Source organism: Orcinus orca, chromosome 5 (genome assembly GCF_937001465.1).
Source record: "Orcinus orca chromosome 5, mOrcOrc1.1, whole genome shotgun sequence".
Lineage (NCBI taxonomy): Eukaryota > Metazoa > Chordata > Mammalia > Artiodactyla > Delphinidae > Orcinus > Orcinus orca.
Window position 1 is genome coordinate 67,275,643 of NC_064563.1, and position 19,084 is coordinate 67,294,726.

At 38.1% G+C, this 19,084-nt stretch overlaps 1 protein-coding gene across 1 annotated transcript in view; it reads right to left on the reverse strand.

The window, feature by feature from the left end:
- EHHADH (enoyl-CoA hydratase and 3-hydroxyacyl CoA dehydrogenase) overlaps positions 1-19,084 on the reverse strand; it is a 50,517-nt gene that overhangs the window by 20,061 nt on the left and 11,372 nt on the right. The window contains exons 4-5 of the mRNA XM_004278444.3: positions 16,563-16,674; positions 7,901-8,005 (exon numbers count right to left, since the gene is read on the reverse strand). Of these exons, the coding sequence (XP_004278492.1) occupies positions 7,901-8,005; positions 16,563-16,674 (217 nt within the window). The remainder of the gene's footprint in view (positions 1-7,900; positions 8,006-16,562; positions 16,675-19,084) is intronic.

The following is a 19,084-nucleotide window of genomic DNA, read 5'->3' on the forward strand; positions in this document are numbered from 1 at the left end:
AAAAAATGGTCCATATCAAAAAAAATCTTTAAAAAAAAATGAAGAAGAAAAAAACTGAATAGTGTGCAGTAATTTTAGCCAATTGGCATATTCCTAGTATTCTGGGGATACTCAGAACCTCTGAGACTACAGATGCACATTTTGGGAGCCCCCCAGAGCACTTGTTCTGACCAGCCTAGGGCCAAACTAAGCACATCCACTGGAGAGTGCTGGATCAGGGCACAACCATTAGAAGGTTTTTTCCTGTCAATTTCCTATTCCTTTTGTTCTGTGGCTGTAACTGAAGGATGCTATTATCTTAAAACTTCATTTTATTACTACAAAATATATTCAGAATTTCCAGTTTGGGTCTACAGGTATGGTGTTTTCAAAGTGTATTTCTTATACAGCTGGTAGTTTTAGAGTCTTGGTAGTTTTAAAGTCACTCAGCTGTAACTACATAATAAGAGAGGCAAGTGTGAGCAGGTCAGCACCAGCATTAGCTGCCAGGAACATGGGAAAGTGGAGAACTAATTAATGATTCAAATATGCTTATAATTGAATTCTTTCCCTGACCCATTCACATTTTTTTCTTAATTCTTTGAAGTTTTCTAAGGCAGAAGTTTTAATTTAAAAAAAAAGGACTCACATGCCCAAAGGAAGAAAAGGAGGTGATTATTTTCCCTCTTTCCTTTCTAGTAAACTAACAGGAAGAGATTTTCTCTGCCTAGGATAAAGAGACATAATGTGCAGTTTACAGAAATGGTTTCCTAAGACATAATGGACTCTCTTTTCTCTAACTCTCATAAACAATAAGCTGTCTCTCTCATAGAAGGGCTGCAAAGGACAAACAGAACAACTGCATTTTTCCAGGCTTGAGGGGGGGGTCCCTAAAGAAGTGGGGTACATAAAAAAGAAGCCCAGTTTAGACGTGTGCTCAGGCTTCCTAGGTACGGCAGTGTCACTCTGCTTTTGTGAAACATGTTTATATAAATGTTCCCAGAGAGTAAAAATAAATTACAAAGCGCAAAAGATAAAATGAAGAGAAAGACAGATGTAACCACTAAGATTTTTTTTTAAGCCACAAAATCTAAACAGATCAAGGTCTTTGGGCAGAATAAGAATCGCTAAAAATGACTAACACAGCCCAGTGCAGTCATAGTAACAGGACCAGAGTTCATTACAGGGACAAAAACAGAGCACTGGGTTCCTGAGTTGAGGCTCCCACTTGGATGTCCCCTGTGCCCATCTTTGACTAACAGTACACATTTTCAGCTTATGCCAGAATCATGCACGTGGGAACAAGGAGTTCTTACTCAGTTTGGGAACAAGCAGGCTGCTGGCCAAATGCAAATAAATAGCATTTTACAGGACCCTCCCCTCCCCAGTTTAGCCAAAGCAATCTGGTTTGGCCAAGTGATTTTGAATTGCTCTGCTAAATCCATTGCACTGCAGTAGTCTAAGAGGCTTCATGTAACAAAAGCATTAAGATACATGAAGCTAATTAACTTCCACAGTCAACTCTCCAGGATGCGTGTTAAGTTTGTAGAGAAATTTGCAGCTACTTCCCAAATCACATTTTTAGATATATATGTTAACCTCCTACAATCCCCTCCCACCCATAACTGGCTCCAAAACTGCTGATTGCAACATTGACCATTGGAAATTTCCTTCCTTCTCAACTTCTTTATTGGATGTGGAAACTAAATAAGTGCTCTTAATCTTTTCCTTTTGTTATTTTTTTAAGTCAACATTTCAGCAGTGGGGGTGGGGGTAGTGATGCGGAGTGAGAATAGGCTGAATTAATGGAATATTTTTACAAATGGAAAAAGAGAATTCAAAAATTTTACAGGTACTTTTAAAACTGAGATATAAATCACATCAGTAAAAGTCACCATTTTAAAGTTTGTTAATTCAGGAGTTTTTAGTATAATCACAAGGTGTGCAACCATACATGTTTGTTTTTTAACCATGCAGAACTGATTTACTAATATCTTTAAGACAGCAAGTAGTGTTTGCATATAAAAAGTCAAAGCTAGGAAAAGTTATCTCCATTCTCACTCTTGTTCTCTGTACATCAGTGGTTCTCAAAGCGTGGTCCCCAGAATACAGCATCAACATCGCCTAGGAACTTGTTAGAAATGCAAATTGGGCCCCATCCCAGATGTACTAATTCAGAAAGTAATGAGTGGGGTCCTATAATCTATGTTTTAACAGACCCTCCAAGTGATTCTGATGCACAGTAACGTTTGAGAACCGTTCCTCTAGATCAAGACAATTGCACTAGCTTCACTAGCTGTAGATTTGTAAATGCACATATATTTAACATCTATCTATCTATATCTATATCTATATCTATATCTATATATATATATATATTTTTTTTTTTTTTTTTTTTTTGCGGTATGCGGGCCTCTCACTGTTGTGGCCTCTCCCATTGCAGAGCACAGGCTCCGGACGCGCAGGCTCAGCGGCCATGGCTCACGGGCCTAGCCGCTCCACGGCATGTGGGATCTTCCCGGACCGGGGCATGAACCCATGTCCCCTGCATCGGCAGGCGGACTCTCAACCACTGCGCCACCAGGGAAGCCCTACATCAATACATTTTAATAAAAAATATTTTATATTTATACATTCATATTTATAATAAACATCAGTACTATTTATATCATATATTTATAATAAATATCTGTACTATTTATATCATATATTTATAAAAAATATCTATTATAAAACATAAATATACATTTTTATAATAGATTGTTGTGAAGCCTGTCCTTCAAATCAATCCATCAATTTTGTCTGCCAAATAACCACAGTCTAACAGCTATATTTAAAAGCAAACAAAGGAAAAAAAGAAAGGAAAAGCACAAGACCTCAAATGAAAATGAAATGCAAAATATGTAAGCCTAGCTAAGCTACACATTTTGTAAGATAATAAGTGTAAATGTAGATAAGATTCTCTGAGCTAGTCCTTCATTGATCTGCCCGATTTCTCTACCTTGTATCTCTAGCGTTTATCTATTACAGGGCAGCACCAAGAAATCATAGGATTCTAAACAGTGGAACTCATTTTTTTTTTTAAAGTAAAAGTTCCAGAGTTTTCCTTGGGATTCTAAACCCTAAACCTCAAAAGAGACACAGTAGAGCTGCCCAGGTTGTAGCAAGACAAAAAAAACTGGAGCCCATAGGGTCTCAGAACACAGTTTGAAATCAGCTTATTTTGTTGAAACATTTCCTTTCATTGATGAAGAAAATAAAGCCCCCAAAGCTGATTTGTTAGGGTCCATATAGCTATGGGTTAAAATTATAATCCAGGCCTCCTGACATCCAATCCTAAACCTATTTCTCTACTAGGCTGTACCCCTTCCACACTGGCCAGGCATCCCTTTTTCCTTTGGGTAAATTTAATGACTCAGATAATAGGAAAAGATAAACATTAAAAAAAACAACAAAAAACAAAGGTCTTCTCTACCTACCATCCAAATACAACCACTGTTAAAAATCTGCTATATCTCCTTGTTTTTTTTTCTGTATGTAAATATGCATATGAACACACACACATTTGTGCAACTTCCTATCTGGTTGTTTTTTCTACTTAATATTACATGTAAGCATTTTTCCAAGCTCTTCAATTTCCTTTAAAAATGGAAGTTTTAATGGCTGAATGGGGTTGCTTCACTGAGATCTATCATCTTTTATGCAATTAATCCCTTAGAATTAGATATTTGAGTTGTTTCCAACATTTAATAATGATAAATAAAGCTTCAGTGAGTATCACTGTATACAAATCTTTGTGTACTTCTGTGATTATTTCTCTGTGATAAACGTCTGAGAATAGAAATAATAAGTCAAAACATAAGAATAAGCTTCAATACATGATTGCCCAATTGCCGTCTAGACAGGCAGGATATACTACAAGCTGTTTAATAAGTGCTTATTTAAATTCAATCTGAGCATATTATTTTTTCTATCTTTGCTAATTTGCTTGGAAAAAATTAGTGTCTTTCAAATCACGAATGGTTTTATATTAATCACCAAGTTTAAAAAGCATTTAAGAATTAAGCATATACTTACTATATGATCCAGCAATACTACTCTTAGGTATTTACTCAAGAGAAAGGGAAATATAATGTCTGCAAAGACTTGTGTACACCCATAGTGAAAACAACCTAAATGTTCATCAACTGATAAATGAATAAACATATTGTGGTATATCCATACTATGGATTATTATTCAGCAACAAAAAAAGAATAAAAAATTAATACATGAAAGAACATCATGAACCTCAAAAACATGCTAAGTGAGAGAAGCCAGACACAAAAGACTACATGCTATATGAAATTCTAGAAAACAAAACTATAGTAACAGAAAACAGGCCAGTGGTTGTCTGCGGCCAAGGGGAGAGAATCTACTGAAAGAGGCATGACAATACTATTTAGGGTGATAGAACTATATCTTGATTGTGGCAGTGGTTATACAACTGCAAATGATTACAGAAATTCATCGACCTCTTCATTCAAAATGGGTGAATTTTATTGTGTGTAAATTATACCTCAAGCTGGAAAAATCAAAACAAAAGCAAAAATCATTTAAGAAATTCTGGGGGGAAAACAACTTATTTTCATTTTTGTGTATTTTCTTTAAATTTTTATCTGTCACAGACCTACTAGAGAATGGACTTGAGGACACGGGGAGGGGGAAGGGTAAGGCTCGGACAAAGTGAAAGAGTGGCATGGACATATATACACTACCAAATGTAAAATAGATAGCTAGTGGGAAGCAGCCGCATAGCACAGGGAGATCAGCTCAGTGCTTTGTGACCACCTAGAGGGGTGGGATAGGGAGGGTGGCCGGGAGGGAGACACAAGAGGGAAGAGACATGGGGACATATGTATATGTATAACTGATTCACTTTGTTATAAAGCAGAAACTAACACACCATTGTAAAGCAATTATACTCCAATAAAGATGTTTAAAAAACAACAACAAAATTTTTGTCTGTATTCATAATACTCTATGTAACTATAAGTATAGACTATATGTAAGTTTGTATTTAGACATTTTTATATCACAATTTTACATTTCTACAAAGTTTTCATGATTATCATTTAAAATAGTTATACATAATTGTCCAAAGCCCAGAACCATTCTCCTATCGTTAACAGGTAAATTACCAAATTTTAAAGCAAATGATTCCTCCTCAATATTTGGATGCCACCAAGTGGACAAACTGTAATATTACTTAGATTGAGTAGACCTTTTTATAAATTTAAAAAAATAACAATTTAGTGTTTAAAATTTTAATGTAAAATTAATTTTTAAAACTAAATAAATTTTAGTAATTAAAACAGATCATTTTATAAGTGTACCAGACCATGATGCTCATCTATCTCTTGTAGTAACTTAACTCTCAAATCTGAATCTCTGGAAATCAAAGAAAAGAACTTCTGTCAAAATCAGGGCCTTTACAAACTAAAACTACAGGTGTAAATGATAGACAGGGGTCTCTCTTAAGCCCCAAACCAAAAACCATTTAGGGACCTACAAATGCAAATAGCCTTTGCTGTAGGCCATATGACTTCCAACAAAACAATAAGTGCTTCCAGGAGGCACAATGAAACCAGTGATGAAACTGTGGTGAAGATTATCTGGAAAGCAGAGAAAGACAGCAGGAAACTCATTCCCCTTTGGGCAAAGCCTTGCTAACTCTCTTTAGAGTTACCAGTATTTTCTCCTTACAGTTCCTGGCCTTTCCAGTTCAAGCTTTTGCTATTGAAATGAAACAGTAACTGGTTAGAGCCACAAAAAGAAAGATTATTTCAGGGAAGTGTTTGGTCCCTGCCAGGGTGGACAAAAGAAGGACTTTTTCAAAAGAAGCCTTTGAATGACACCTAGCCATTACCTACCACCAACCGAGGGAGATGAACACTCTGCCTATAGCCCAATATTCCTCCCAATTATTTTTTCTGATGCACTTTAACCCTCTCCATCTTGCTGCCAACCTCCATAAATCAAAAAGAAACATTTTTTTAAAAAAAGAAATCTAGGAATGCCACTCCAAAGAACTCTTAAAGGAATGTCATGAGTCCATAAAGTGAGAAACCAGTGAGAGAGAGAAAACGTAGCTCACTGAGACAGAACCATGGCTTCATTGTGGTAAATTATAGAGCCTGTCTTCTAATGGCTGAAATGTTTGTTTGCTTGGTTTTTCTTAAATTTTAGTTATGTTTCTTAATAGAAGATACACTCATTCAATAAAAATTCAAAAGGTACAGAAGAATAAAAAGGGACGTCTACTTTTAACTGCTTCTGCTGGCTGGTCAGCCCCATTCCCAGAGGCAACCATCAATCCTCTCTTGTGAATAGTTACAGAAGTATCCTGTACAGAGACAGTTACATATATACACTCTCCCTATATAAACATTCAATCCCATCCCCCCTTTCTTGTTACACAAATGTTGCACCACTGTACACAATGATGCGTTTTTCATTTAACCATACAATACATCATGGCATTCATACCATGTCAATACATAGAGTTTCTCATTCATTTTAAAACTGTATTTGCAAATGAAGCAACGGACAAAGGACTAATCTCCAAAATAGGTCATGGAGCTCAATATCAAAAAAACGACCCGATTAAAAAATGCGCAGAAGACCTAAATAGAGATTTCACTAAAGAAGACATGCAGGGCTTCCCTGGTGGTGCAGTGGTTGAGAGTCCGCCTGCCGATGCAGGGGACGCGGGTTCGTGCCCCGGTCTGGGAAGATCCCCCATGCCACGGAGCGGCTGGGCCTGTGAGCCATGGCCGCTGAGCCTGCTCGTCCGGAGCCTGTGCTCCGCAACGGGAGAGGCCACAGCAGTGAGGGGCCCGTGTACCACAAAAAAAAAAAGAAGAAGAAGACATGCAGATGGCCAAGAGGCACATGAAAAGATGCTCAACATCACTGATTATTAGAGAAATGCAAATCAAAACTACAATGAGGTATCACCTCACACCAGTCAGAATGGCCATCATCAAAAAATCTACAAACAATAAATGCTGGAGAGGGTGTAGAGAAAAGGGAACCCTTTTGCACTGTTGGTGGGAATGTAAATTGATACAGCCACTGTATCAACCTCCAGTATGGAGGTTCCTTAAACAACTGAAAATAGAACTACCATATGACCCAGCAATCCCACTCCTGGACATATACCCTGAGAAAACCATAATTCAAAAGGACACATGTTACCAAATGTTCATTGCAGCACTATTTACAATAGCCAGGATATGGAAACAACCTAAATGTCCAACGACAGATGAATGGATAAAGAAGATGTTGTACACGTACACAATGGAATATTACTCAGCCATAAAAAGGAACGAAACTGGGTCATTTGTAGAGATGTGGAGTCTTGTCATACAGAGTGAAGTAAGCCAGAAAGAGAAAAACAAATATTGTATACTAACGCATGTATGTGGAATCTAGAAAAATGGTACAGATGAACCTATTTGCAGGGAAGGAATAGAGACGTAGATGTAGAGAATGGACATGTGGACACAGAGAGAGAAGGAGAGGGTGGGACGTATTGGGAGATTAGGGTTGATATATACACTACCATTCATAAAATAGATAGCTAGTGGGAACATGCTATAAAGCACAGGAAGCTCAGCTAGGTGCTCTGTGACGACCTAGATGGGTGGTGGGGGGCAGGGAGGGAGGTTCAAGAGGGAGGAGATATAGGTATACATATAGCTGATTCACTTCATTGAACAGCAGAAACTAACACAACATTGTAAAGTAATTATACTCCAATTAAAAAAAACTGTATCATATTCTATTTGGATGTACCATAAAATATTTAAGGAGTTCCTTATTAAGATGGACATTTAACTTGTTTCCAATTTGTGCTAGTTTTATTATTACCTTCTTTACCTGAAACTCTCTGGGCAAATTTGATTGCTTCTTCAACCGGATCCGAGTTCACAATTTTATCTAGAATACCCAGCTTAAGAGCTTCATTTGCCGAAATATGTCTTCCTAAAAGAAAACAAAATAAAACAAATCAAAGAACAATGTGATAGTAAACCAAAAACATCACTCTCTCTAGTAGGAAAATTCACTTGTCCTGGGTATAAACATCTGTTACTAAATAAACAAGCACCACGCTGACTGTTACAGTGGAAAGATTACTGCAGAGGTAATCAGAAAATTTGGATTCAAGTTCCAGCTCTACCTTGCACTATTTGTGTGAACTGTACTAGGACCACAATTTCTTCGTTGGTAAATGGCAAAAATTATGCTTACCTTGGTAATTCTGAGTATTAAGTGAAAATAATACATTTTCCTTCTATTCTATAAATCTCTATTAGAAGCACTTTATGAACTATAAATCTATATAATAATGAGGATTTATTGTTTGATAATAATAGAGATAAAAAAATAACAGAGGTAGTAGCAGCACAGCAATAGCAATACTATCTGTTCTTATACTAGCATACACCATGGGCTGCCATTGATTACGAACTGAGCTCAAACACAAATATAGTTGGATAGACAGGGGAGAAGAATTATTAAGTTGATATCACATAAGTTATAATCAAAATTTCACAGGAAAAGTGGGGTGGACCTCTGCCATTTTTTGGCTACCCAGCATCTCGGCCCTCCCTTAGTTTGTGGAATTGCTAATGTGTGAGCTTTGGAGCTAAAAAGGAAGCTAAAAAAGAAACAGAGATGATCAGACAATTGTTCCTTCAGACCTGGCACTACGGTGTGTCCCATGATCCCAAGCTTGGCAAACTGAGTGCTCAACTGAGGGTTTTTAGCTGGAGTGAGTAACACTAAGGAACAGCAACAGCGTAAATCTCACTGCACAGGTGGTGACATCTAGTGTCTGGTGGCGGTGGTGCCAGGAGCATCTACCATCCACTAGTGACACTTGGCAGCCTCTGGTATAGACTGGAAGCTCTAGGAGGTTACAGAAGTTTGATGAGGGTTTGCATTACTCCCATGTTCTCCAGCAGGCATAGATACGTAATTTGATCTGCACACTCTGAAGCAGGAGGTTAAGGGATATAAGCTTCCCTCACCACAGGGTCAGGAGAGAGACAGCAACACATTGCTTGCTTGTCTACCAGCACCATCTGGGCTTCTGAAGAGCAATCACCAACTCAGTCTTGCTGGCAACAACTCCATGGTCTTTGCTGCTCTTACAGAGTGTTGGTGGTTGCCATCTCTGAGACAAACCCTCCATTCCCAGTTCTTATTAGTGCTTCGGAGAGCTACCAATGGCTTTTCTTGATCAGATAGACAATTCAATGATTTTGGGCAGGGGTCACTCTGTAACAGCAATATTTGGGCAGTTTTCTGGAAATGCCTTTGAAAACAGGCTTCCAGATCTCCGCCTGGGGTGAGGAGGGCAGTGAGGGGTGGGCAAGTGGCTTCAAGGGTGAAGTCTCCTCTGTACAAAATCACTTGAGTGAGGGGTGAGTGAATCAGACTCTAGGTTAAGGGGCCCAAAGGGACACGGAATGGAATATGAAAACCTGGGTACTAAAAGGATCTTTGGGGCAACTGAGCAGGGGAAACATGAGATGTCCACAGGATGAACTGAAAATTCCATTAGCTGTAATGTTTTCTTCTGACCTGGATTTCACAAAAGTTGGAAGGACCACTACTGTTCTTACGGAGTCAATGAGATTTCAGGTACTTTTATTCTGTTTCAAGGACCTGAAGACACAGCTCTGTATATCCAACCCAAATCCTCATGCTGAGATTTAAACTTGTTCTTTCTTGTGCTTTCTTGTTCTTTCTTGTGAGTGTAGATAATAACCACTGTCCAATCTAATAAAAGCCCTCCCTAGATCTACTATAAAGAGACTGGGGCAACTGAAGTTGAGACTTCTGCAAGCCAGGTAATCTCAATTCTTTCCAATTTTCTTTGTGGCTTTTTTTCCAAGCTTTAGAAAAAAATTTCTACATGGAACTCTTTCCAGATGCCAGTTTAAAGTCCCCTTAAAATTGTACAGACTACTTAAAAAGATAGGTGTCCAACAAAGATGTTAAAAAATAAAATAAAATAAAAAGATAGGTGTATGATTCCAATGTTAGCTTTCTTCTAATTCACTGTGACCTTCTCTATGCAAATCAAAATCTATCATATTCTTACTATTTTTACCTCTTTTCTTCATCATGTTAATAATAGTGATATTTCTATAAGCAGCAGTGCTTTGAAAAAGGTGAATCTTAGTTCACTCTATTTCTTTTTGTCAAAGAAGCCAGATTCCTTCCTGATTTCCTCCAAGATATTCTTGCCTTTCAGGCTTAATACTGAAAGCAGGAACACACAATTCCTCAATATTCCCCCACATGCTTTAATTTCTATAAACCTTAGAATTTACAGACTCATTTCACACTATTATGATTCCCCCCCCCATATATATATATATATATATATATATATATATATTTTTTTTTTTTTTTTTTTTTTTTTTTTTCGGTACGCGGGCCTCTCACTGTTGTGGCCTCTCCCGTTGCGGAGCACAGGCTCCGGACGCGCAGGCTCAGCGGCCATGGCTCACAGGCCCACCCTATCCGTGGCATGTGGGATCCTCCCGGACCGGGGCACGAACCCGCGTCCCCTGCATCGGCAGGCGGACTCTCAACCACTGCGCCACCAGGGAAGCCCTCCCCCTATATTTTATGCTGCTTTTCTTCCTTTCTATTTTGTCTTTTGCAGAATTAACCCTCTCATGTGCTTTGAATTTCTGTAGTATGTTGGGTTGATTGTAAGCATCCTCTTATGAATTCTGCATTAGGTACTTAAAATAGTTCACATTCTTAAAAGTGTACTTATCATACCACTGTAAATTAAAGCAATTTCTAATCTAATTTATTGAAGAGAAGAAATTTAGTTTTTAACTCCCTTTTCATGCTCTAAAGAATTTATAACATCTCCCCATTTAAAGGGGGAAAAGCCATTTTAGACTTTAATCTAATTATATATTAGTAACTGTATAAATTTTACACTAGTAATTATATATTAGTAATAATATAGACTCACTATTTTCTAATTTGGACCATGTGTGCACAGTTTTGTATTGTGGTTTCTGTGTCAAAACATAAGTGTATTGGGGCTTCCCTGGTGGTGCAGTGGATAAGAATCCGCCTGCCAATGCAGGGGACAAGGGTTCGAGCCCTGGTCCGGGAAGATCCCACATGCCACAGAGGAACTAAGCCCCTGCGCCACAACTATTGAGCCTGTGCTCTATAGCCCGAGAGCCACTACTACTGAGCCCGTGAGCCACAACTACTGAGCATGCGTGCCTAGAGCCTGTGCTCTGCAACAGCAGAAGCCACCGCAATGAGAAACCCGCACACCACAACTAAGGGTAGCTCCCGCTCGCTGCAACTAAAGAAAATCCCACACACAGCAACGAAGACCCAATGCAGCCAAAAATAAATAAAATAAAATAAATAAATTTATTTTTTAAAAAGTGTATTGATTAGCAGTTCTCAAATTTTTTAGTCTTGGGACCCCTTTGCACTCTTAAAAATTATGGAATATGCCAAAGAGCTTTTTTTTTATATGGGTTATTTCTATTAATATTTACTATATTAGAAATTATAACTGAGAACTTTAAAAATGTATCTTTATTAAATCACTTTAAAATAACCATAATAAACCTATTACATATTAACATAAATAAATTTTTATGCAAAATAACTCTATTTTCAAAATTTTAAAAATTTAGTGAGAAGAGTGTTGTTTTATATTTTTGCAAATTTCTTTAATGTCTGGCTTAATAGAAGACAGTTGGATTCTCATTTCTGCTTCTGCATTCAATCTGTTTTGATACCACGTGGCATACAATAACCTCTGGAAAATTCCACTGTATATTTGTGAGCGAATGAGAGTGGAAAAGGCAAATAATATCTTATTATTATGAAAATAGTTCTGACTCCATGGACCCCACCCCCACCCCCTGCCCCCCCATACACAATAGTCTTAGGTACACCTAGGAGTTCCTGGGCCGCACTTTAAGAACTCCTGATTTAGACCACATTTAAGACTGTATAGCATCTTAGTATACAAATGTTCCATACATTGATAATTTATTTGTGGCTGGAGTGATTTTAGCTGTTTCAAGAGTAACCTTTTGTTGTGTTTTGTTTTTATCCTTTGGAAGCTTGCAGGAGTCTATTTCGTGGAAATTTAAAATCTTTATCAAAATACAAGGCATTGACATCTCATCAGTTTTTCCAGGAAAATGAAGTGCTTACTAAAGTACAATCTCTGATTCCTTTATGTATCTGAAGAGATTCTTCTATTTTTTCCTATGTTTATTGCTTCTCCCCTTTTCGCTTTGTGCTCTGGGAGCTTTTATTATTCATAGCAGAGGCCTCTATTATAGACCTCTCATGTCTGCTGCCTTCATTTACATTTTCTGTATTTTTTTAGAAATTCTTCTGAATTCTATAAACGTGTCTCTATCCTCTATGTTGCTGATTCAGTAGTCTGTTCTAGTGCATCTTTTTTTTTTATTGCTTCAAAGTTATTTTGGCTAATGTTTTGATTTTAAACAGGGTGTTCTTGTTTAATAAATAAAATATTTTCTTTTCTAATTTAGAATATTGTGAGTTTTCTAAGATTTTTTGTTGCCTTTAATCTGTTTCAACAGACTCACATTTATGTTTCATTTTTCTAATGACACAGAATATTTTCATAGCTTGTTTTTTTTTTTTGGTCTGTTTTATTTGTCTTAGTCATGAAATAATATTTGCTGATATTTATTATTGCTGACTGGGAGCCCTGGGTATTAAAACTCACCCTTAACATCTTGTTCGAGTATAGAGAAAACCCACATGGACCTAACTAAATCTGAAAGACTGGCAGGATAAAGATGCCATTCGCAGCTTCTTCCCCAGTATCCTGGGTGGCAAGAGGTACCTCATCAAAGACTAGAGTCTGAGGGCATCCCTGTCCTGGGAAAGATCATAAAGTAACTATGGGGCTGAGACAAAGCTCTATGAGAATAGAGAAGAGGCTTTCTATGCTGTTCAGAAAGACGGGACCTAGAAAATAACAGCAGAAGCAACATCAGGGCACTGTAGTTTTCATCATTTGATTGGACAGAGAACGTCAGGGATTGAACTGCATTGTGCCTAAGCGTGTGTTTTGTGGTTACTGCTAAAGATTCGATTGTTTTCAGGTGGCATTTTAAGGGAATTGTGGAGAAGCGTGGCTGTTGTAATTGTTCCACTTTCCAGAATTATCTCTCTTATGGTTTTCAGAAGAGCAGAAAAGGTTAGCTATTTATTAATTTAATCTAAATTTATTTACTTATTAATTTCCTAGGGGGCAGTGCCTATAGAGCTGGTATTTTTCTCCATTAACATCAGTAGGGAATCTTCAACTTTCAGTAACAATTTTTTAGCATCCCTTCTTAGGAAAAAAAATGTTTTCCAGAAGCAAGAGTCTTAATATCATCATTATTAATGGCTACTGTATTAGTTTCCTATACAGATTACCACAAACATTGCATCTTAAAACAGCACACATTTATTATCTTAGTTTAGGAGTCAGAAATCTAAAATAGGTCAGCAGAATTGTGCTCCTTCTGGAGGCTCTGAGAGAGAATCTGTTCCTGGGCTTTTCTAGCCTCTAGAGGCTGCCTACATTTCTTCTTCTCTTCCTCCATCTTCAAAGCCAGCTGTGTATCATCTTCTCTCCCTCCTGCCTTCCTCTTCTAAGGACGCTTGTGATAAATTGTGCCTACCTAGACAATCTAGAATGATCTCCCATCTTGAGATCCTTAATTTAATCACACCTGCAAGGTCCCTTTCGAATGTGAGGTAATATATTCACAGGTTCTAGGTATTAGGACGTGGACATCTTGGAGAGAGGCATTATTATGCCTACCACAGTTACCATTTATAAAATGTCTCCTCTGTGACAGGTACTATACCAGAAGCAAGTCATGTAATTTCATTATTCCTTACACAACTATGTGGTTGTTTTACTGATGAGAAAATGAAGACTGAGAGAAGTTCAGACAATCTCCCTTCTAAATTTCAGGCCAGTCTATCCAACTGTCTACCTGACACCTCAAGTTGGATGTCAAACCTTAACATGTCCAAAACTAAGCTCTTGTGATTCCTCCCTACAACCTGCTCTACCAGCAGAATTCCCCTTTTCTCAGTAATGGCGCCATCCTTCCAGCTGCTGAGGCCATTAGAATCATCATTTTCTCTCCCCTTTCCCTCACCTCTCACATTTGGTCTGTCACAAAATCCTGTTGGCTCAAAATATATCCAGAATTTGACCACGTCTCACCATTTACATTGTTACCACTCAGGTCTAACCTCCCATCATGGCTCCCTTGGATTATTAAAGCAGGCTTCTAATCAGTCTTCCTATTTCTGGCCTTACCTCCACTTAATATATTTTCAGTAGCCAGGGTGATCTTTTAAAAAACATAAGTGACAGCATGTTTGTTAGTTTTCTGCTCAAAACACTCTAACGCCTTTCTACCTCTTCAGAAGAAAAGCCAAAGTTCTCTCTATAATCTTCAAGTCCCTACCTGATGTGACTTTACCCCCTACTACTCTTCCCCTTACTCACCTTACTCTAGCTTCATTGACCTTCTTGCTGTTCTTTGAAATTTCCAAGTATGCCCCTACCTCAGGGCTTGGTATTTGCTATTTTCTCTGTGTGGAATATCTTCCTCCAGATATTGGCATAACAAGCTTCCTCCATCCTTCAGGTATTCACTCACATTCATTTTGTAGGAAAGCCTTTCCCAACTATCCTACCTAAAATATTACCCAACCCCCAGCCCTATCATTTTACATTTCCCCTTTCTGCTTTATGTTTTCTCCTTAGCACTGATCTCCATCTAACCTACCATGTATACTACTTACATAATAGGTAGGCATGGAGTTTAAGAAGAGTATACAGTGTGGTAGCTGGTCTCCAAAGTGACCTGCCATGTGTTTGACCTCTAAGTATTCAAGTTCCCCTCCCAAGTTGGATAGGGAAGACTTGTATAATCAATAGAATAGTTCAGAAAAGATGGCACGTGACTCCAAAGCTAGGTCATAAAAGACATTGCAGTCTTTGCCTTGCTCTCTCTTGGATCACTCACTCTAGAGGAAGCCAGCTTCCATGCTGTGAGGATATGCAGGTAGCTCTAGAGAGAGGTCCATGTGGAGAGGAAATGAAGCCTCCTGCCAACAGTCAGCAGCAGCCATCCATGTGAGTGCACCATCTTGGAAGCAGATCTTGGAAGTAGATCCTCCAGCCCCAGTCAAGTTTTCAGATGACTATGGCCCCAGTCAGTATCTTGACTGCAACTTCATGAGAAACCTTGAGCTAGAACCCAACTAAGCTGTTCCCAAATTCCTGACCCACAGAAACAAGGGAAGAAAAACACTGCCAATCAAACCACAACTCACAATGAATGTAAGAGGCGTCCTGATTTCAAAGATGTGGAAAACACTGTGCATTTTTGAATTGATAATTATTGTTATTGTTGTTGTTTTCTGTATATAATATCCATAAGGGCAGGAGTTTTTGTAGGTTTGATTTACCTCTATAGTTCCCACTGCCTACAACAGGGCCCAGCACATGAGAAAAAATTAAACAGCTGCTGCATGAGTGAATAAAAATTAATTTGTACAAGGCATATTGTTTATATGTGGTACAGCTGGGATTCAAGCTCAAGTCTTTGATTCTAAAGATTGTGCTCTTTTTATTGCCCATTCTTTGGGATATAGTCTATTACCAAGATCCTCATCTTATTTTTACTCAATCCTCCTCTTTCACTAAAGTCAGATATGGGAATAATAACATATAACTAACACTTTTTACCATGTCTAGGACTGTTCTAAGCACATTGTATGCATTAAGGTGTCTAATCTTCACCACACCACCATATGGTAGGTGCTATTGTCATAAACATTTATGAAGAAACTAAGGCACAAAGAGGTAAAGTGTCTGGCCCAAGGCCTCATTAGTTCCACCTGTTTGGAGTAAATAGTTATGTATGTTCTTTCATCCAACCTCACTTCGACTGGCAATATCTTTCTATGTCTTATCATATTTGGTAAATTCAGGGTCTCTAGATGATTTCTAGTGTTGCATTGTTCACATTCCCTATTGAAAGAGAAAACTTTTATTTGAAGCTAACACCTTATCACCTGGGAAATGAAAAATGCAGTCATTTCCAAACTAAAATTTGAAATCTTTCCTTGGAAATTCTGGTTTCAATTCTTGTTTATATTACAATTTCTAAATTAGATCTGAATATAATGCACCCTATGTGAAACCAGTGTCTATGAGCAGACACTTAAATGTGATTAGGGCTCTGTATATACTTTCATTTAGAAAGCACTCACATTTGCTCTTCATGGTAACTTTCGAGAAGCTCTCAGAAAAGGCATTCTTTACATTTAAAGATGAGAAAATTGACATCAAAGAAGTTAAAGTATCCTCTTAAAATTACATGGGTAGGGAATGGTCAAGCCAGAATGTTTCTAAATCCTAGTCCAGTTCCTCACATTGAACTAGACAGACATTGGCAGGGTTAGTACTGACCTGAGGTAATTAAGTCAAGTGCAGCAGGAACTCCAATAAGTCTGGGGAGAAGCTGGGTTCCTCTTGCACCAGGAAGGATTCCTAGTGTGACCTCTGGGAAGCCAACTTGAGCCTATCAAAGATTGAAGGCATAAAGGTCATTAGAATGAGATGATATATTCAGAGTCAAGGCAAGCATTCCCCTGGGTTTCTCACACCCTCAAAAACATTGCTGCATAGAATTCAGTGAGAGTTTCTACAGAGAAAATTAGGGCACACCCTCTCCTTTAATTAATAGCATAAATAGAGCTGTGCCATCCCTAAGTCTTCATGTTGAAACACATCCCCAGCTTCTTACACAATTCTTCTCTGACTCTATTATTCACAGAATGGGAAAAAATAGTTGCTAATAACATATGTGGAATATATAAAGAACTTTTATAACTCAATAATAAAAAGACAAATGATCCAATTCAAATGGGCAAAGCATCTGAATAGACATTACTCCAAAAAGATACAAATGGCCAATAAGCACATGAAAAGATGCTCAATATCATTAGCCATCAGGGAAATGCAAATCAAAACTACAAGATACCACTTCATACCCACTATGATGGCTATAATAAAAAAGACATACAATAACAAGTTTTAGAGAGTATGTGGAGCATACAAAACCCTCATACATTGCTGGTGGGACCGTAAAATGATGCAGTCACTTTGGAAAACAATTTGGCAGTTTCTCAAAGGTTAACCATACGACCAGAGTTACCATACGACCCAGCAATTCCACTCCTCTATATATACTCAAAAGAAATGAAAACATGCCCACAAAAAACACTTGTGCAAAAATTTTCATAGCATCATTGTTCATAAATCCAAGAAAGAAGAAACAATCCAAATGTCCATCAAGTAATGAATGAATAAAGAAAATGTGGTATATCCATAAAAAGAAATATTCAGCCATGGAAAGGAATAAAATACTAATGACATGTTACAACACAGGTGAACCTTGAAAACAATGCTAAGTGGAAAAAACCAGACACAAAAGACAACATATTGTATGTTTTCATTTACATGAAGTGTCTAGAATAGGTAAATCCATACAGACAGAAAGTAGATTAGTAATAGCTAGGACTGGGGGAGAGGGAAATGATGGTTTACTCCTAAAAGGTGTGAAGTTTCTTTTGAGGGTGATGAAATATCCTAAAATCAACTGTGGTAATGATTGCATAACTCTGTGAATATACTAATATGCCGCTGGACTGTACACTTTAAATGAGTGAATTATATGGTATATGAATTATATCTCAATGAAGCTATTATAAAAAGAGAAAGAAAGAAAGAAAGAAGGAAAGGGAGGAAGAAAGGAAGAAAGGAAGCGAGGAAGAAAGGAAGGGAGGAAGAAAGGAAGAAAGTCAGGCAGCAACCTCAGTCCAGATGAGAGGGTGAGATTGAGACCTTAATCACATGTCTCTCTTTGCCTTAAAAGTGGCCAAAGTTCTGTTAGTCATTTTCCAGGTATAAGGATGGGAGGAGGAGGGTACTTAAATACAGACTGCCATTTGCCCAAATTGTGATGCCAACAGCTCCAAAATACCTGGAATGTTTGAGCCTCTCTCACATGAGGCTTTCCTAGCAGTTGATCACCATTTTTCCCACCAGTGGTCATCCCTATCTCCTGACTTACTATTGCTTATAACTTAGATCTGCACTCAGTGTGCAGAAGGTCATGGTATTAGGAACACAGAAAAAGGAACACTTAGGATATGTGTCTTTATTTAGAAGTTTTATAAAAAATTAAAACAACATAGGAAAATGGTTAAATAAATTATGATAAATCTATAAGATGAAAAATTATGCAACCATTTAAAATGATATTTTTAAGGAATATTTCCAATAAGATTGACAGCAAATTTCTCATCAGAAACCATGGAGAGGGCTTCCCTTGTGGCACAGTGGTTAAGAATCCACCTGTCAATGCAGGGGACTTGGGCTCGAGCCCTGGTCTGGGTAGATCCCACATGCCACGGAGCAACAAAGCCCATGTGCCATAACTACTGAGTCTGCACTCTAGAGCCCGCTAGCCACGACTACTGAGCCCACATGCCACAGCTACTGAACCCCATGCACCTAGAGCCCCTGCTCTGCAACAAGAGAAGCCACCACAATAAGAAGCCTGCGCACCACAAGGAAGAGTAGACCCCACTCACCGCAACTAGATGAAGCCCACACACAGCAACAAAGACCCAACACAGCCAAAAATAAATTAATTAAAAATAAAAAAAAAGATACCAGGGAGACCAGTGCCAGTGGGATGACACGTTCAAAGTACTGAAAGAAAAGTACTGTCAACCAAGAATTCTACATCCAGCAAAACTAGTCTTTAAAAATGAAGGCAAATTGGGACTTCCCTGGTGGTGCAGTTGTTAAGAATCTGCCTGCCAATGCAGGGGACACAGGTTCGAGCCCTGGTCCGGGAAGATTCCCACATGCCATGGAGCAATTAAGCCCGTGCACCACAACTACTGAGCCTACACTCTAGA